This window comes from Petromyzon marinus, chromosome 3, assembly GCF_048934315.1.
Source record: "Petromyzon marinus isolate PM22_M1 ecotype Great Lakes invasive population chromosome 3, UKy_Petmar_22M1.pri1.0, whole genome shotgun sequence".
NCBI classification, from domain to species: domain Eukaryota; kingdom Metazoa; phylum Chordata; class Hyperoartia; order Petromyzontiformes; family Petromyzontidae; genus Petromyzon; species Petromyzon marinus.
This window is the reverse complement of record NC_133669.1, coordinates 19,974,779-19,995,482: the sequence shown is the minus strand read 5'-3', so window position 1 is coordinate 19,995,482 and position 20,704 is coordinate 19,974,779. Positions and strand designations below refer to the sequence as shown.

The 20,704-nt window shown below is 54.7% G+C and overlaps 1 protein-coding gene across 1 annotated transcript in view; it reads right to left on the bottom strand.

The window, feature by feature from the left end:
* Positions 1 to 1,400: 1,400 nt before the first annotated feature.
* LOC116956645 (beta-1,3-N-acetylglucosaminyltransferase radical fringe-like) overlaps positions 1,401 to 20,704 on the bottom strand; it is a 42,191-nt gene continuing 22,887 nt past the window's right edge. Inside the window, exons 3-9 of the mRNA XM_032978420.2 lie at positions 14,832 to 14,880; positions 13,550 to 13,652; positions 13,207 to 13,360; positions 11,738 to 11,823; positions 11,158 to 11,323; positions 10,601 to 10,689; positions 1,401 to 7,552 (exon numbers count right to left, since the gene is read on the bottom strand). Of these exons, the coding sequence (XP_032834311.2) occupies positions 7,492 to 7,552; positions 10,601 to 10,689; positions 11,158 to 11,323; positions 11,738 to 11,823; positions 13,207 to 13,360; positions 13,550 to 13,652; positions 14,832 to 14,880 (708 nt within the window). The 3' untranslated portion in view covers positions 1,401 to 7,491. The remainder of the gene's footprint in view (positions 7,553 to 10,600; positions 10,690 to 11,157; positions 11,324 to 11,737; positions 11,824 to 13,206; positions 13,361 to 13,549; positions 13,653 to 14,831; positions 14,881 to 20,704) is intronic.

The following is a 20,704-nucleotide window of genomic DNA, read 5'->3' as shown; positions in this document are numbered from 1 at the left end:
TTTTACAATCTCTCAATCTCTCTCCATCTCTCTTCCAATCTCTCGCTCTCTCTTCCAATCTCTGAATCTCTCTCCATCTCTCTTCCAATCTCTCTCCATCTCTCTTCCAATCTCTCAATCTCTCTCCATCTCTCTTCCAATCTCTCCATCTCTCTCCATCTCTCTTCCAATCTCTCTCGCTCTCTCAATCTCTCTCACTCACTCTCTCTCCATCTCTCAATCTCTCGCTCTCTCTTCCAATCTCTCAATCTCTCACTCACTCGCTCTCTCTCCATCTCTCAATCTCTCTTCCAATCTATCTCTCTCAACCTCTCTCTCAATCTCTCGCTCTCTCTCAATATCTCTCTCAATCTCTCTTCCAATCTCTCCATCTCTCAATCTCTCTCCATCTCTCTTCCAATCTCTCAATCTCTCTTCCAATCTCTCTCGCTCTCTCAATCTCCCTCCCTCGAATCCCTCTCACATCTCTCTTGCTCGTTCGCGGTGTGCGCGATGGCGCTCGTGTTGCACGTGGCACGTGCAGTGTATGTTGTTTTTGTGTGTGACGTGCACACCACGTGATGCTGTACGCGATGTGATTTGTATCGAAATCGGCTGCAGTGCTTTTGCTGCTGGCGACAATAGAAGTGGTTTAAAACTCAAAAACTCTCTCTTGCTATCTCCCGGTCTCTTTATCGCTCTCCCTCTAGAACTCTCGATTTCTTACTTCATCTCACTCCTCTCTCTCTCTCGTCTTCACGCATTCCTGGGGAACAGCTCACAACCGCATCAGAGACTGCACGCCCGCACTCAATACCAATACCCCTTCCCACACACAAACGCAATCTTCCTTTGCGTGACCGCAATGTCACACAACCTACACCGATAACGGCAATCATTGTCACAGAACCCACCCCGATAACCACAATCACTGTCACAGAACTCACCCCGATAACCACAATCACTGTCACACAACCCACCCCGATAACCGCAATCAGTCACAGAACCCACCCCGATAACCACAATCACTGTCAAAGAACCCACCCCGATAACCGCAATCACTGTCACAGAACCCACACCGATAACCACAATCAGTCACACAACCCATCCCGATAACCACAATCAGTGTCACACAACTCATCCCGATAACCGCAATCAGTGTCACACAACTCATCCCGATAACGGCAATCACTGTCACACAACCCACCCCGATAACCGCGATCGCTGAAACGGCAACTAGTCGCTCAGATGTGGACAAAGCAGTCGCGAGATCCCGATACATTGCGAGTTGTGGCGTGGATTGCCCGGACCCGACCCTGGGCGGGGGATTTGAACCTTCTACGCGGTAACGCAGCGACCACCACCACCACCGCCGCCACCACCACAACCACCACCAGTCATTCGGCAGAAACTGGAGTCGATTTGAACATATAACCATTTTAATACGGAGCTTATTAAACACGACGGTCAACAGTTGCTTCGTTCACGGGTAACGAACACAAACAAAAAACACAACAGGCACGTGCCCCGGCAAATCGGGTGAAGGCCACTATGGGAGAAGATATGTCTCTCACTGTAGGTAACTGCCATCCATATTAATTGTGGCCATGGCAATCGTCAACCTTATAAGAACCACCGGGGGAAGAGGCCTGGGGGCCCCACGCTGACGCTAACACAAAGTCCAGGCAGGGGACTGGCACACAAAGATCCCCAACGTGTTGCCCTGTAACAGACTGTCGGGGCCAAGTGCTGTGTGTCGACCAGCAGCACCTAATGAAGGTCACCGGCACTGTGGCACACGAGGGGGGTGGGTGGCCAGCACCACGCCCGCCCGGCCGCCTTTGTCTCCCCAGTGGCGGTGTTCACCACACACCCCACCAGGTACTCGTTTGAGCCCGAGTCGACCTAGGGGAGGCCCAGGACCGGTTCGGACAATCGTCGCTTGGTGTTGGTGGCCGTGAGCGGGAATCGAACTCGGGTGGCCCGGTTCGTAGCGCAGCGTAGCGCTAACCGCTGCACCACCGCTCCCCACACACACCGGCATAGGCACGTTAGATTTCGCGCGAACATACACCAACACACACAACACATACCACCACACAATACAGCGAGACACAACTATACACACTCACACACAAATACACAACTACACACACACCGAGACACACAAATACAGGCACACAACCACACACACACACACCAAGATACACAACCACACACACACGGAGACACAACCACACACACACACCGAGACACACAACCACACACACACACCGAGACACACAACCACACACACACCGAGACACACACACACCGACACCGAGACACAGACACACACCGAGACACACACACACCGAGACACACACACACACCGAGACGCACACACACACACACCGAGACGCACACACACCGACACGCACACACACCGAGACACACACAGACACACCAAGACACACACACACACCAAGACACACACACCGAAACACACACACACCGAGACACACACACACAGACAAACCAAGACACACACACACCGAGACACACACACACACCGAGACACACACACACACCGAGACACACACAGACACACCGACACACACACACACCGAGACACACACACACACACCAAGACACACACACCGAAACACACACACACATCGAGACACACACACACCGAGACACACACACACACACCGAGACACACACACACACCGAGACACACACACACCGAGACACACACACACACCGAGACACACACAGACACACCGAGACACACACACACCCTTCGTGTGCCAAGTCAGCCCGGTCACCCCCTCTCCTCCCTCGCCCGCCCCAATGGGGTTCGCGCTGCAAGACGATTGGCCGCGTGTCCACGAGGCCCCCTGCGGATAGCGAGCTGCTATTGCACTAATAACTTCATCAACAACAACATCATCATTAACATCATCATCAACATCATCATCACCGCTATAAGAACATGACCCAACGCAACGTTTGTCATCGGTACTCGGGTAACACTTGCTTTAAACGTGTCGACACTTACAAAAAAGAAAGCAAGTCAACAGTCTTGAAGACAAATCGTCGGTGTCCTTCATTTGAACCGAAGAGCAGGCGGGCGGGAAGAAGATTCCGTCGCTTCCCGCGATTAGGATAAACCGATTGGGTTTTTTTTCCCTCTCTACCAGGCGAGGGCCCGCCGGGATTAATCACGCCTCTTGTTGAGATTGACGCCCATTTCACCAGGCGAGAGCCAATTTTGAGATTGCTCGTCTCGCGAGATTTTTTTTTTACGTCCCTTTATTTCACCAGGCGGGAGCCCGTTTGAGATTCATTCGCGTGGGTGAGTGACCTGGCTGCTCAACGTCTCAAATTGGGCAGTTACGATTGCTCCAATCCACTAATGTTGGATGCGTCTCCCCGACTCCGACCGGGCGTGTCATCACGGGTGGAAGGGGTCATTTGACCATACTTCACCACGCCGGTCAGTGCGGGTTGACGAGGCCGGGGAGCATTAGACGTTGGGAGCATGGGTACAGGACAACAACGCATTTTGCTGCACTAAAACGCAGCCCGTAAAATAACAAAAAAAACACATAAATAATCAGAACAAATTAATCCATTCTCGCCATCATCGCCAGCCACAGCTCTAACAATATAACAATAGCCCCCCCCCACCCCCCTCCCCACCCCGTTACCCTGCACGCCGTAACGCTAACCCGAACCCCTAACTTATACAACAAAAACAAAACGGACATCCTTTCGGAGAGACTGGCTCCCATCACAGGGAATGTGGAATTTCCCACCCACTGCAGCGGGCTCACAACTCGGTGTAAAACAACAACAACAACAACAAAAGTTGACCCCCCCCCCCCCCAAAAAGGCACCTTTTTTTACCTTCACAAAACCGTTCGGGACATTTCGCTTTGAATTCTTGCGACGTCAACTTCACGGTGGGAGACCCGACGCCCGGCCCGCTTTAAGCCAGGAGGTGTTGAACCCAAACACTCCTCCCTCTTCAACCGAAGGCCTCAACACGACGTTCAGTGGCACCGCCAAACCACCCCCCCCCCCTCCCACCAATTCTTGGGGTGGCGGCGGCAGCCACGCCATCAACGCTCACACAAGGAGAGCCAATCAACCGTCCGAAATATGGCTTGGCCATGTATACGTCAAGAACTCCCCGTCAACTGGGGAGAATTCAATGCCCTTCCTGCCAACTGACGAACAAAAAAAAAACAGAAGCGACGGTGGAGTGCCGCGCTCACATCTCGGTCACCTCACGGTATCTGCTCGCTCTCTCTCGGAGGGAGAGCGCACGAGCGAGCGACTCAGAGGGAGGAACCGCAGGAGAGCTTGGAAGGGCAGTAGCAGCAGCAGCCAGGCAGCGGCGAGATAAGCAGAAAATCCCGGCACCCCCACTCACCGAGCTCTGCGGTCCTCTACATACAAAGGCGTTATCGGCCAATTAATATAGGTACGGGGTGAAAGCGGAACACACGGAGAAAAGCCGCAAGTGCAAGGTGGCAACACCGTATCGCGTGCATATGGAATGGCCAGAGTCCACATTCTGCCGTACTGCGCTACTTTCTCCTGGCGAGCCAGGGTACGGGCAAGCTCATTGATGCCCACGGCGGGAAGGGAGTCCCACGCCAGTTGTGTCACGGTCCACCAACCCTTAGTTACTGTTGCCTCCACCGTGCTCGATTGCAGCAGCCACGTGCACAGCCATCCACCACCGCCAGGCCACGTGAATAGCCACCACCGCTGCCACCGCCAGGCCACGTGCACAGCCATCCACCACCGCCAGGCCACGTGAATAGCCGCCACCACCACCACCAGGCCACGTGAACATCCACCACCACCACAACCGCCACCGCCAGGCCACGTGAATAGCCACCGCCACCACCGCCACCACCACCGCCTCCACCACCAGGCCACGTGCCATAACTGGTGAACGATATCAATGCAACATTCGGAACGGACTTGATAAACTTTGCCCTCCCCCCCCCCCCCCCCCCGTTTCAACTGCCGCGCGGGGAAACTGAATCGCAGCGGTGAACTTTGGATCACAAGCCCAGCGTGCTGCTGACCGCTCCTTGCTGCACGACGGTGGCAGCTCCCTCCGTGTTTCAGTTGAGACGGTCAAAAAGTCGCACGGTCTCTTGTTCTCTGCAGGGTGGCCAAGAAGTCAGGACACGCAGCGGTATTACATCTATTTTACCAAACCACACGGAGTTATTTTATTTAGTTTAACACGCGTTCAAACTGCATTCCACTATTAACATTCATGGAATAATTATTATTTTAGAAATTAATTTAGGACTTGTTTTTGTTTAAGATCGCAGCTGCCTACTTCAGCAGACATAAAAACGAATTGAACTCAAATTTTCATCAATTATCGAACATGTTTAATGTCACCTGAAAAGGAAGAATACACGTAGATATAAATACCGATTTTAGTTCAAAATATTAATTTAAAAAATAAAGTTTTAAAATAAAATAAATAACCCTACATGTCCTGACTTTCGAGCCATTTATATCACACGGGTGTGGTTGTGGTGGCGGCTTTGCACGTGGCTGCCTGCCTGCCAACCAGCAGTGCGTGTGGGGAGGCAGCAAGCGACGGTTGGTGGATCACACGCGGATGCTGCGAGACTCCCTTCCACCTGCGGGCGTCGAGAAGGTGGCCCTACCCTGGATCGCCAGAAGGCGAATGCACGGCAAATGTTCGGACTAATTTCCATCCGCCTCGTCTGAATGGGACGGAATGGGCCGCCCCCTTGCACGCCAGCGTGGCATTTCTTGGGCCGCTCCGGTTTCCTCCCGCATTGTAATAGATGCTCATTCATTGGTTGAAAACACCTTGATGTATATGTAGAGGAGCGCAGAACTTGGGCAGTCCGCTGCTGCTGCTGCGGACTTCCAGCTCGCGTCTCTGGTTCCTCGACGGCTGCGAGAGAAGCGGTTTGCGTGAACGACGACGTCACACGCTAAACATTAAGATTCTAATTGTTATAACTCGTGGCAAACTGGTACCCGTTTTTTTTTCTATCACACGGTTGCTAGGTTAAGCAAACAACAAAAATACATTTTAACAACCCCAGCTTGTTACCGGGTAGGAAATACTGCCCTCTAGTACCCGACTAGTTGCGGCTAAGACGGCTGCAGTCGACCGGGGTAACGCACCGCACGCAGGCTGTCGATATTTCACCCCCCACCGAGTCAGAAACACGACAGCGGATTAACGGTAAAGCAGCTGCCGCGTATCCGTCTGGCCGGGCGTAACGTGCGGAAAGGTCCAATGTGTGAACTTGCATTGAAACTGAGTTTTTTTTGTTTGGGGTTCGATCGCGTGAATGTAAAGGGTGCCGTTCAACCTGCCGCCACCCCACTCAGCCAATTAGTAAGATAGCCACCACCACCACCACCGCCGCCAGGCCACGTGAATAGCCACCACCACTGCCATCGCCAGGCCACGTGAATATCCACTACCACCACCACAACCGCGACCGCCAGGCCAATTAGTAACATTTGTCACGTAAACAAAACGTGCCAATTCATCACTAGTACAGCACACCGGTGTGTTGGACAGTAAACCCACAACGTTTACAATTTTACTCTAAGCCAAAAACTCCATTATGGATAATATTGGTCGCAAAAGCCTCCCGCGCGTTAAACCGATCTATTGAAACCGACCGTTGCGACCGTTGCGACTGGATAAAAGAGAGCGAAGGCGCTCGAGCCTGCACGTGTGTGTGTGTGTACATTGGACTTCTTTCGGATCATACGTAGCAATCCCAACCTGCGAAGGTCACAGAGCGGAAAGCGGCAGCCACCCCGGCACGGCAACGCTGCGGCGGGCGGCACGGGCGGTTGACTGGGTCATGGCGGACGTGCGACGGTCGGATGTGCAACATTGTGCTGTAACCGCCATCGCCACCGCTATCATAGCCGTCGCCGTTAATATTTCACGCAAAAGAGCTTCGGCGTGAGGCTTGCGCGGAGAACGTCTCCCCTTCGTTGGTCCCCCTCAACGTCACCGTGAACACGGCGAGCGCTTTCGAGCAAAACATAATACTAATCAATCAATTGTAAAATTAAACGCAAAACAAGAGAACATTCGGGAACAAATACTGCAACGGCTGCCTTCAAAAGGGCTCGAATGTCGTCGTCGTCGTCGTCATTTTTTCTGTACAGACGTTCGAGATGTAACGCCGCAGCGGACACGCACGCGGGCGCCGAGCGTCCCCGTCGCACCATCCTCGCCTTTCGAGTGCAAGAATTTGATTCGGGGTTTCGCTTCGCAAAAGGCTTCGTCTTCGTTGCCGCTCAACGGGAGTCGTGATGCGGGGTGCTCCCGACGAGCCCGGATTTTGGTCCTCATCCCAGAAAACAGTCACCTCACCCCGCTCACTCTCATCCACCAATGGGGAGAGGGGGGGGGGGTAGGATGGGGTCAAGAGTTTTGAGCATTGAGGGGGGTCGTAGGTCATGGGTCAAAGGCGGCGGACGTCATGAGCTCTGGGGGCACCAGTCCGTGTCGGGGTGGAGCAGGCAGTGGAGGGACAGGAACCTGCAGAGAGCATCAGCATCATCAGCCTCATCGTCAGCAGAATCATCAGCGGCAATCGTCAGCTTGCAGTAGCGCCAGCAGCTTAATCAGCATCATCAGCTTCAACATCGGGGTACAACTTCATCATCAACACCACCACCGTCGTCATTGTCACCATGGACTTCATCATTACACACAAATGAACCACAATATCTTGCTGATCTCGTCAGCAAGGTATTGTGGCCAACCAAAATCAGCGGCCGTCTGAATTTCTCTTCTAATATTCGGAAGCCAATGGAGCTGTGCACTTTTAAATCAGATACATTGACCACTAATTTCTTCAGGACTGCTTTTTGTGTTTAGTTTGTTGTCCTTGCCCCCGATTAGCATGGTTGGCTACGTACCGTGGTGCGAAAGAAATTCAACACACAAAGACAAAGATCCCCCGTGTAGCCTTAACAGACTGTTGGGGCAAGTGCTGTTAGCGAGCACCTACGAAGGTCGGCACAGCACACGAGGGGGTGGGTGGCCAGCACCACGCCCGGCCGCCTTTGTCTCCCTCGTGTGGCGATGTTTTACACACCGCACCAGGTACTTATTTGAGGCTGAGTCGACCTCGGGGAGGAGGCCCAGGACGGGTTCAGATAACCGTCACTTGGTGTTTGGCCGTGAGCGGAAATCGAACTCGGGCCGGCGGGTTCGTAGCGCAGCGCGCTGACCTCTTACATCACCGCTCCCCAACGCGGCGGTACGCAAAACGTTCCAAACACACACACGCACGTACACACATCGTCGTCACCACCACCATCACCACCGTGAGTGAGACGCCACCGGCACTTCTATTGTAGCTACTCACGCGGCCCGCGTGAGTAGCACCCAAGGGGCTCTCTCCCCCGCGTGGATGAATTTGATAATTTGCTTTAAGAATGTGTAAAAAAAAACGAGACTTATAATAAAGTCCCGCTTAGGGATATCTTGAATGGGGGGAGGGGGGCAGGTCTAGGCCGGTCCTGACGCGCCGGCTCCACAGCTCCAGCAGGGGGCGCCGTTTGGAAACGAGTGAGCGGACCCGTGCGAGCACGTGACTTGGCAGCGGACGAAAATGGCCGGGGTGGTAAAACGAAACTAGATTTATATAATAATAGGGGTTTTCCCTTTTTTCTGGCAACAAAACTGAAACCTTTTTACGAGGATTCATGTCTGCATTAGCCACAATACCTGCAGTCAAAATGCAAACAAAAAACATACTATGAAAATACATGCATTGTCCTTGAATCTGATTTGGTCCACACCAAGGGACGGCTTTCTTTTGAGCCTCGACCCAATTGGTGCTCGACCAGATGACGCCTTTTGCAGGTATTGTGGTTAATGCAGACATGAATCCTTGTAAAAAGGTTTCAGTTTTGTTGCCAGAAAAAAGGGGAAAAACCCTATTCTTTTCTAGATTTGAAGCTTTCGTGACTGCAAGGATCCATACTCTTTGGTTCTATTCGGTAAAGTCACGTAAAAGTATAAAACAACAAAAAATAAAAAATTCACGACGTTTCGGCCCTATTCTTATATTTTGGTACTGGCAAAGGAGGTCTAATGATGTAGATTTATAAATACGGTAGAAGCCCTCTTAATGACGGTAATTGGTTCCACCAAACCGTTCGTTAGGCGATTTGGTCATTAAACGAGTATAGGAAATACACGTTAAAGGCTTCATTCGTTCCGATAGCAGCAAAAGCTACCCATTTTCCAACCGAAAAAACGTATTTTATAATCATGCGTATGAACACATAAAGGTACTCACCACATTATATACACATGATCAATGCATTAATGCAAATCAATTTATAACATTTTTGACATGCGTTTTTCTGGATTTTCTTGTTGTTATTCTGTCTCTCACTGTTCAAATAAACCTACCATTAAAATTATACACTGATCATTTCTTTGTCAGTGGGCAAACGTACAAAATCAGCAAGGGATCAAATACTTTTTTCCCTCACTGTAGCCAACCATGCTGATCAGCGGTATGGGGGGGGGGGGAAGACAACAAACTAAACACATAAAGCAGTTCAAAAGAAAAAGTTTTCTAGATTATTTAAAAGTGCATAGCTCCAGTGCCTTCCTAATGTTGAACACAGCTATGTGCGTCACATTGATGAGTGGCAGCAGCAGCACCACCACCACCATCATCGTTGTCATCGTAGCAGCATCAGCGACAATCACCACCACCACCATCATCATCACAGCCATGGCAGCAACATCATTTTTGAGTGGACTCGGTGATGTGGGCGAGCGAGGGGTGGGCGAGCAAGGGGCGGGCGAGTGAGTAAGGGCAAGCCAGCGAGCGGTGGGCGGGCTAGGGGTGGTCGAGCGAGGGGTGAGTGGGTGAGGGATGAGCGAGCGAGGGGTGAGTGAGTGAGTGAGTGATGGGTGAGCGAGCGAGAGGTGAGTGAGTGAGGGATGAGCGAGCGAGGGGTGTGAGTGAGTGAAGGATGAGCGAGCGAGGGGTGAGTGAGTGAGTGAGGGATGAGCGAGCAAGGGGTGTGAGTGAGTGAGGGATGAGCGAGCGAGGGGTGAGTGAGTGAAGGATGAGCGAGCGAGGGGTGAGTGAGTGAGTGAGGGATGAGCGAGCGAGGGGTGTGAGTGAGTGAGTGAGGGATGAGCGAGGAAGGGGTGAATGAGTGAGTGAGGGATGAGCGAGCGAGGGGTGAGTGAGTGAGTGAGGGATGAGCGAGCGAGGGGTGAATGAGTGAGGGATGAGCGAGCGAGGGGTGAGTGAGTGAGGGATGAGCGAGCGAGGGGTGAATGAGTGAGGGATGAGCGAGCGAGGGGTGAGTGAGTGAGTGAGGGATGAGCGAGCGAGGGGTGAGTGAGTGAGTGATTGAGTGAGTGAGTGATGAGTGAGCGAGGAGTGAGTGAGTGAGTGAGGGATGAGCGAGCGAGGGGTGTGAGTGAGTGAGGGATGAGCGAGCGAGGGGTGTGAGTGAGTGAGTGAGGGATGAGCGAGCGAGGGGTGTGAGTGAGTGAGTGAGGGATGAGCGAGCGAGGGGTGTGAGTGCGTGATGGGTGAGCAACCTCGTTGGGTCTTGCTCACTGCCGAACGCTCCGCTGTTGATGTTGATGACGTTGCGCTTGTTCTCAAACGTCCCATAGCTCAGCGTCGCCTAGGAGTGGGGGAGCCACGGAGAGATGCAGCGAGAGAGGCAGGGAGAGACAGGCAGAGAGATGGAGAGACAGGCAGAGAGATGGAGAGACAGGGAGAGCCAGGGAGAGAGATGGAGAGACAAGGAGAGAGAGAAGGAGAGGCAGGGGGAGAGGGAGTGAGAATCGGGGGGAGAGAAATGAAATATTAAAATTGTCACTGTATCGCAGTCGGATTTTTCAGCCATTTAGGAGGCCTCCGTTCTGAAAGGAAATGCCAGAAAAATTCACCAACACCGTCATCGTCACCAATGTCGTCGTCACCGCCATCGTCATCGTCACCGTCGTTACCGCCATCGTCATCGTCACCGTCGTCACTGTGACCATCGCCACCCGTCGTCACCTGTCGCACCTTCCTTATCCCCACGCTCGCCCGCTCAGTGGACCGCTCTCACCCAGCACCACGGTGTGTGCGTGTGCGGTGCCCTCACCTGATGAGGGAGCTGAGCGTGAGGGATCTGTTGCAGGTTCTCGAGGTGCGAGTGGAAGAGGGGGCTGAAGGTGAGCGGCACCCCCAGCATGGCCTCGGCGATGTAGCCCACGGTGCAGTCGTCCGGCAGACGGATCCGCTCCGCCGTGCTCATGAACACGCCGGCACTGCACCGCCACACCGCAATCCCACACCGCACGGCGTCACCGCCCCGCGTCACCGCCCCACGACACCGCACCACGTCGCCACATCGCCACAATGCACCGCGTCACCACACCACGATGCCGCACCACTTCACCAAACTGCCACACCGCACGGCGTCACCGCCCCGCGTCACCGCCCCGCGTCACCGCGTCACCGCACCACAATACTGCACCGTGTTAACGCAGTCACACCGCGACACCACACTGCACTGTCACACCGCGACGCCACACCGCACCGTGATACCGCACTGCGTCAGGGTGCGCCACGCCGAGACAGAGAGCTCTAGACCACCACGACACCACACCGTGTCACCACACCACACCACCGCGGCGCACCGCACACGGGGGGCCCACAACCCCACGGCAGGCGGCACTCACCTGGCCCACGGAGTCATCTTCAGCGCGAGACCGCGGCTCAAGCAGAACCCGGCACCTCCCGTGGCAAACCAGAACGTGACCGTGTGCTGTGGGGGGAGATGGCACATCGTCATCATCATTTCCATCATCATCATCACCATAATCATCATAAACATTCATCATCAACAACATCATCATCATCATAGCCTTCACGATCACCGTCACCTCCACCAAACCAGGACCAAACCAAGGCAAAGACAAAGATCCACCGTATAGTTTTAACAGACTGTTGGGGCAAGTGCTATTAGCGAGTAGCACCTATCAAGGCCGGCACGGCACACGAGGGGGTGGGTGGCCAACACCACGCTTGGGCGCCTTTGTTTCCCCAGTGGCAATGTTTACGCACCATACCAGGTACTTATTTGAGGCTGAGTCGACCTAGGGGAGGCCCATAACCGGTTCAGATGGCCGTGAGCGGGAATCTAACTTGGATCGCCGGGTTTGTAGCGCAGCGCGTTAACCACAACACTACCGCTCCACCATCAACATCGACACATTCATTTTGCAGCTCGGGCCACTCGCTGCCATCGGACGGCCAAATGCTCCATCGGCGTCTTGTGACCTTTGACCATCATCTTGTAGCGGAACGTGTTGATTCTCTTCTCTTTGGTGGGGGCTACAATTAGAGGGATTAACAGGCAATAAAACCGAATAAAACCGGATTTTTGGCCATCTGAGATGATCGGGTTTTTGTTATTAAAACCGTGAAAAACCAAATGGAAAAAGCCCGATGCTGCCAGCCTTGCTCTCCGTGCACGGACAGCCCTCCATCGATCCACTGCTGAACGAGGGCCAACCCGAGCCTGTGCCAGGTCGTGGGCCAGTTATTCGAATCGAACAACGCTTACACCACGCTGTGGCAGCGCGGGCTGGTGGACAGAGAAAGTGTGCCGGTGGGAACATAGCGGTACGGTATAATGGTGGATTATCCTCACTCTGCTGCCAAAAAGCCAGCCACGGAATATATGACTCAACGGAAAACTCTTCTCTCTCCATGTGACGCTGAGTTCTCTCTCTCTCTCACTCCGAAATGAGCTGCTCCATAGGACCTCGCTGGTTCTGTGCGACAAGCCATTGGTGACGGGGGGTGGGCCCTGCTGATATCGGGGTGGCCGTGACTGCGGCCCCAGCGGGTTCGAATGCGGCGGCTGCCCTGGTCAATGCTGCGGTGCGCATTATTGACCAACGGCGCGCTATTCGCCGTCTGATTCACGGCCCCGGTGATCCGTGAGGCCTGTTTGCTTGCGAGGCCTTATTGCCCATGAGGCCTAGTTGCCCTTGACGCCTAGTTACCCATGAGGCCCGGGTTGCCTGTGAGGCCTAGTTACCCATGAGGCCTCGTTGTCCATGAGGCCCGGTTACCCATGAAGCCTAGTTGCCCGTGAGGCCTCGTTGCCTGTGAGGCCCGGTTGCCGGGAGCAACCGCTTACCGAGACGTGGGGGGAGAGGCGCTCGGTGGCCTCGATGGGCCGATCCAGCGATGGCCGCCCCACGTAGAAGTCGTGTGTGTGCGAGAAGGAGGAGAGTGCCGCCCTGAGCGCCTCCACGTTCACGTAGTTGTCATCGTCCACGTGGCAGAACCACCTGCGGGGGGGGGGGGGGGGGGCGGGAATGGGCAGCACAGCAAGCAGGACGTGAGTGTGCGTACGTGTGCATGCAATAGCGCGCGTGTGTGAGGGTGCGCGAGTGTGTGAGGGTGCGCGAGTGCGTGTGCGTGTGTGAGGGTGCGTGAGTGTGTGTACGTGAGTGTGTGTACGTGAGCGTGCGTCTCACTTCTTGCCGGACTTCACGAAGGTCTCGTACTCCACCGACATCTTGCACGACAGCGCTTGCCGATTGTGCGCCGCCGAGCAGTTTGTGTTCACCATGTGGGAGCCTGCGCCGCGCCATTACAGACATCATCATCATCATCGTCGTCGTCTCCACCATCACCACCGCCGTGAAGGAACCTTCCTCCCTTCAGCTCCACAAGCCGCCGTATCTCCATCGCTCACGTTCACCGCGACACGGCGATCGACCCGGCTCCCACACAGTGACCCGACGCTCTTCGTCGAAGATGTGGCCGTATGCTCGCTTTACCCCGGGAGGATTGCCTCCCCCGTCAACGTGGCTGGACGCGGGGGGTGATTCTTATTCTGATTGTTGTTGTTGTTGTTCGACCGCGCTGGGCTAGTCAGAGCCGCCGATCGTCACGGCCGTGTCGTTTCCCCGCTGCCGGTTCCCCCAGACGGAGAAGCCAAAAGAACCTCGGCACGTTCATCGCGAGGCGTCACCGCCTCGACCGGTTTTCTCGGCCGATCGCTTCACGCTATGGTGGCCCCGCGATGCAAAACAACGGCAGCGGACGATGTTGATGACCTCCCCCCCCACCCCACCAAAGCACCAGCAGACTCGGGACTCGAACTCAAGTTCAGGACGGTGAGGAGGAGGAATGGGGGGTAGGGGGGGTGGTCCAACCGACCGTGCTTTGGCGTTAGCGCCAACGAAATCTGCCGAGGCCGGATCGGACCAGCAGCATGTGCTCACAACAGACTTGACCCGAACGTTGCGTGTAATGTGTAGCCACGACGCAGCGCATTTAGGGCCCCCCCCACCCACCCCCCCGCCCCCCCCACCCCGCCGCCCCCCCCCCACCCCCCATCGCCTCCAGCGCTCATTCAAGCGGAAAACTGCGCCGGCTTTTTTGTACCGCTGCATCCGCATCCAAATCGTGTGCCGTGTTAATAAATTATTGTTCATTGCATTGCTGCATTATCATTATCGTTCGAGTTGTTTACCCGAGAAAGCATCCCCAAGTGTTTTTGCCAGGAGGGTCCTGCCAAAGATTTTGCAGTTGCGGGGGCGGTGTTGCTGCTAATTTACGTTTTTTTTGCATATTGTTTTTTTATATTTAAATGTTTGGCCAATACCAGGTTCATAGTGTGGTGTTTATTAACTCATTGCAAACGTGTGCCCGGTTTCCTAGCGCCACTTCCAACCCCCGAGCCACCAAGGCACTCTGGGTAACCTCCCATGATTCCAGGCGGGTGGGCGGGCGGGCGATGTCGGTACTCACCGGCGACCTTGCGGATCTCCTCGTCATCCGTGTCTGTAAATATGTATGTCTGTGGGGGGGTGGGGGGTGGGGGGTGGGGGGGGCAGAGAGAGAGGGATTGTGTGACTCACAGAGCATAGGCCAAAGTTGAAGGGCAAGATTCGGGGTCATGGGAAGCATCGGGAAGTCGTGGATCGCCACTCCTCTCGAGTGCTGGATAAAGACCTCCGCACGCAATGATTCCCAGCAAGTACGGGTGGCCAAGGTGTAGGGGTGGCCTAGGGCCCGCCAATCGGATGTCCCCGACGTTAGCCGGGGGTCAAAGCCAGGTGTTTGTAGCGCCGTGCGCAAACCACTGCGAGCCGTCGCTCCCGACGGCTCGCAGACGGAAATTCAGGTCATAAATGAGCACTGTGCGATTTACGCTGCACGCGTGAGTGTGCGTGCGTCTGACATTAAAAAAAAGACACCCAAGCGGCATTAGTTTATGAGGCTAAGCCTTGCTGACGAGTCCCAGTGAGGTTGAAATGCCACCTGGACTCATGCCCATAATAACCTCAGGCCATCAGAGGCGCCCAGTGGCTTTGGTTTAAACGAATCCAATCCATGTGGAAATCACTTCAAGGATGAGTAATTTAATAAACATCCACTGATGGGAGACATTAGTCTTGAAAAAATGGCTATTAGGCTGCGTGTTATTTCCATTCCGATTTAAAACATAACACCTTTTAAAAAATATTATTATTACTACGACAACATCCTCGTCAGGGTGCCGCTGTGGTAACACTCCTCGCAGTCGCAAGGTCACGAGAGTTCAAATCCTGCTTGGAGGAAGACTCTGGACTGGTTGGGGTGCCACTCGCCAGCCGATGTTGTTGAGCCGTTGGTCGGCGATCGAACTTGTTTTTTTGCTGGATTCAGAGTGCAGCGCGCTAACCACTGCGCCACCACTCCAGGCCCATCATCATCGTGACCGTCTTCATCATAATCGCCAACAACATAATCGTCTCTCCCAGGTGTCGATGAAATAAGTCGCACCACTTCTTGGGAAGCTGACCACGGTCGTCCTACTACTACTACTACGCAGTCATTGGTCCCCGCCGCAGGAATGTGGAATTTCCACCGCCGCCCCCGGGAGCTGCCAGCGTAGACGCGGGCGCGAGGACGGGGGTGGTAGGGGGGGCACTGTGGTAAGTTTTCTTTTACTTTACGATCACTCCGCCGCGCCCAGGTCGCTCGCTGGCGACTGAGCAACCGGGCGAGGAAGGAAGGAACGAACGAACGAATCGCTGCCGCGGCCGCCCCCGGCGCCGCCTTTCCGCTGGCGAGGCGTGAAGCCGCTTAAACAACCGGCCCGGCGCTCACCGGCCCCGCCACTAATCCTACCCGGCGCGGCGAGCCGGGAATGGTGGTGGTGGGGGGGGGGGGGGGCCCTCATAATGGCCGTGTCGGAGACCCGGAGCTGGCAACGCTGGGACCCTGGGTTTTTGCACGCCAGCTCTTTGTATCTGCCTCTCTCTCCCTCCCTCTCTCTGCCTCTCTCTCTCTCTCTCTCAGGCGGTTCACAACAATGGCCATGTCGGAAACAATGAGCTGGCAAAGCTGAGATGAGCGATGCTGGATCTGGGTCTCTCTCTCCCCTTCTGAATGTTCCTCATGGCCCATGTCTCGAGACGTCGGGCTGCCACCTTCCTTGCGATTTGGTTACGGTTGACCAGGCTACTCTCGACACATTGGTTTAATCGCAAGCGGCTCTGATGGCTGGATCCAAACCCAGGCTGTCGACGCTGTCCGCTCAACGTCTCTAACACGGCCATTATGAATCTCCTAGCAGCAGGGCTTTGTCCCCCGGAATCTCAGCCGTGCCGGCCTTGTGTCTCCGACACGGCCATTATGAACCTCAAGACATGGAGAGAGAGAGAGAGAGCGACGCTCAGTTCTCAGCTGTGCGTCTTGAGCCACGGACACGGCCACTGTGAACCCGAGAGCGAAGGAAACCAGGGCCCAAGAATCGACCAGCGAGATGCTCATCCGTGCGTCGGCTTCAGGTCTCCGACACGGCCATTGTGAGCCACCCGCTGCCCTGAGCGCCGTTCCGTGAGAAGCGACGTGGGGGTCTCCCGCACGGCTCGGGGGATGGGGGGGGGGCTGTAAGGCGGCGGTGGTGGGGGGGGGGGGCGGCGGGCGCCGTGGAGAGTTTTAACGGAAACATCTGGGCGCCTCCCCACATTATGAACTCGTTTTATATTTTTTCGTTTTCCCGAGGACGGGGTGGCGGCAAACTTTATTTATTTATTTATGTTGGGGTTTAATGAGCGCAAAGTGGCCACAGACGGGAAGCGTCCGGAGGCGAGGGGGGTCGACGTACAGACGCGAGAGCGCGCGCGCGGGGGCAAAGATCCCCCGGGTAGCCTGCAAAGGCTGTTTGGGGCAAGTGCGGTTAGCGAGTAGCACCCCAACTAAGGCACCCACCCCGCCGTGGCTGGCGCTGCGCCACGAACCCGGCGGGCCGAGTTCGATTCCCGCTCACGGCCGACGTCGTTGGCGAATGTCTGAAGAGCGCCCGGAAAGTTTCGCCGAGTCGGCTCGGGCGCGGTGCGTCAACGAGCGTCGGCACTCGGCAGGAAACGGCGACCGGGAAAGGTGCCGGCCACACCATCCGACAACATCCCTTTGCCCCAATAGTCCCCCTATGACTTATAGGGGGATCTTTGTGCGAGTGTGTGTGTATACATATCCGTGTCTACATGTGATGTGGGATGAATGAGCTGTATTTTTACGGAATATTTTTGTATGGATGGGGGGGGGGGGTGTTGGTTGACGGATGGGTTGGGGGGAGGGGTGGGGGAGGGGATGTGGCAATGGGTCCACGGGGAGTCTGGGTGGACAGGACCCCTGAGTGTGTCTCTGTGAGTCAGGAAGCCCGTCGTAGGGTCATAGGTCAACCCAGCTCCACCCGCTCGCCCCCCCCTTCCCCCCAGTGTCAACGCTGGGGTCCCCGGTCCGTTGTTAATCAAACGCAAGAACCAGGACCTTGACAGCTCAGGGGCCGTGGCTGAACCTGGCGTGGTGGAGTTCAACGGTCCGCGAGCCATGAAACCACTGCGGTGGCGGTGCCCGCCAAGGGTTCTGTGTTGAACGGGACCAAAGGTTCCGCGTCAGATGGAACGAGGATTTTGTGTCGGATGAGACGAGGGCTCTGCATCGGATGGGACGGAGGATTCTGTATCGGATGGGACAAGGTTTCCGTGTCGGATGAGACCGAGGATTCTGTGTCAGATGGAACGAGGATTCCGTTTTTGATGAGACGAGGGTTCCGTGTCGGATGGGGCTGAGGGTTCTGCATCGGATCGGACCGCGGTTCCGTGTCGTGGCGTTCGGCAAGAGCTCTCCATGTATGTTGAACTTCTTGCATGACAAGTGACCAGGAGCATCCCGAGATTTCGGTCGGCGGCGAATGGACACACCGGCGCAGACAAGAAACACGACAGAGAGAGAGAGACAGACTGAGGCACTGTGTGCATGCGCGGGGGGGTGGGGGGGGTGGAGGCAGTCACTGAGGGCCGCTGTCTCCGGTACCCCGTGCCTAACCAGGTATGTGGGGGCCTGGGCGGTGGTGGCGGCGGCGGCGGTGGTAGAGGCGGTGTTATTTTTGGGCAGCTGGGTTTTATTTTCCCCGGACTCCTCTCGTGATCTGGGCGTTGCGTCTGCGAGCGACGCCGGGCCCCTTCAACCCTCCACCTCCTCCTCCTACCCCTCGCCTCCTCTTGGCTCGGAGATTCACAACGGCGCGAGTGGTGCCCCAAGGGCACCGCGCCAGCCAGGCGGCCCAGCCAAGACACACGTGGAACACACATAGTACACACATAGTACACACACACAGTACACACACACAGTACACGTATAATATACATTGTATAACACATAGTACACACACGCAGTACACACACACAGTACACGTATAGTATACATTCTATACACACATAGTACACACGCGCAGTACACACACACAGCACACGTATAGTATACATTGTATACACACATAGTACACACACGCAGTACACACACACAGTACACGTATAGTATACATTGTATACACACATAGTACACACACGCAGTACACACATAGTACACACACACAGTACACACACACACACAGTACACACACACAGTACACACACACAATACACACACACAGTACACACGGTTCGCAAAACTAACAATATTATTGATATTGTTATTGCGGCGAGCTGGACACTATCAGGTGTGTATATATATCACCGATGGCCGCCCAATACAACATGGGTGAACAAGTGGACTACTCCACGTGGTGACAATTGTAGCCTGTTGCTGCTTTCTATTTCAAATTCCATACCAAAGAAGGATATTATAATGTTGTGAATTCGCAAAACACACAGAGAGGTGCATGTACAGATTAGGATGTGTTCAGCCGAGTAATGATGGATGCTTATTATACGTGTGGGGAGGACATCGGAGCACCTGGATAAAACCCAACGCTCGCGTGCGAAGGGGCAACGCTCTATCCCAGTGTTCTTCAATCATTTTCAGAGGTGTGGCGCATTTTCGCCAATAAGACATCAATCGGCGCGAGGAGGGCCGCCACACCATTTGAAAACCATTGTTGGGGTTTGACAGCAGCGCGATGATGATGATGATGATGACGGGGGGTGTTTCACAATTTGCGTATTGCTTTGTTGTATTGTCGGGGGGGGGCACGTCAGGGGACCGCACTAAAGGCCACCAGGGGACCGTGCCAGTGGCCCACGGGGGGCCTTGCGAATGAAGAATGCTGCCCTGTACCATCTTCAAGAAGCGACGGGTGATGTCAGTCCGCACTCTCGCTGTGAGACCACCTTCTTCTGGTGCAGCGAGGCTACGTGGCGCCTTCCTCGACACCCACGGCTAACGAAGGGAGTTGCGCGACCATTGGAGTGCCTCCACCCGTGCGGGATTACACTCACCTAAAACTATGAACTATTGTTTATTTTACCAGGTAAGGCCCACTGTGAAGATAAAGACAATGATGTGAAGATCAGGATGTGAACTAACTTTAAAATTTGTTTTTATTTTACGAGGATAAGGCCGACTGAGCTATGTAGCTCTTTCTCAGAAGCGACCTGGCAATCACAAATGATAGCTCAACGAAGTGGCTTATTATCACGTGGGAATTTATAGCAGTGGCCAAATACACTAAACGTGTGTTCCTAAATGCGGAGGGAAAAGCCGGAGGACCCAGAGAAAAATCCACGGGGAGAGAGAGAGAGAGAGAACTCGCCTAACTCCAAATATACAGGGGGGTCAGGGTCGAGATCGAACCCACGACCTCCTGCACGCCAGGCGAGGGTAGTTAACATCTCACATTTGTTTAAGGAGGTGAGAAGTCCACGGCATGTCCACGCGACCACGGTGAGAGAGAAACCCGCAAACTCCAAATATACAGCAGGCGTCAGGGTCGGGATTGAACCCGCCACCTCCTGCATACCAGGCGAGGTAGTTAACATCTCGCCACCGTGGCGTGTGACTCCGCACGGCATGCTCCGTACACGCGGGGTACACACGGCATCGCTCGACACACACACCCCCCCCAGACACAAAACCTCTAAAGCCTTGAACCTCCTCACATCCTCACCCCCACATCTAAACGCGAATGCAATTATAATCGTGCATACCGTGCGCTTCTGTACACTAACCCCTGGCCTCCAACTCTAACCCTTACTCTCGTCCTCTGCGGGTGGTGATGCATGGGTGTTAAGGTTAGGCGTTATGTAAGGGGGAGTGGGTTAGATCTCGGATGATGGTGCAGGTGGTAGTGGTGGCGGGAGCGTAGCGGTTAACGCGCTGCACTATGAACCCGGTCGCCCAAGTTCGATTCC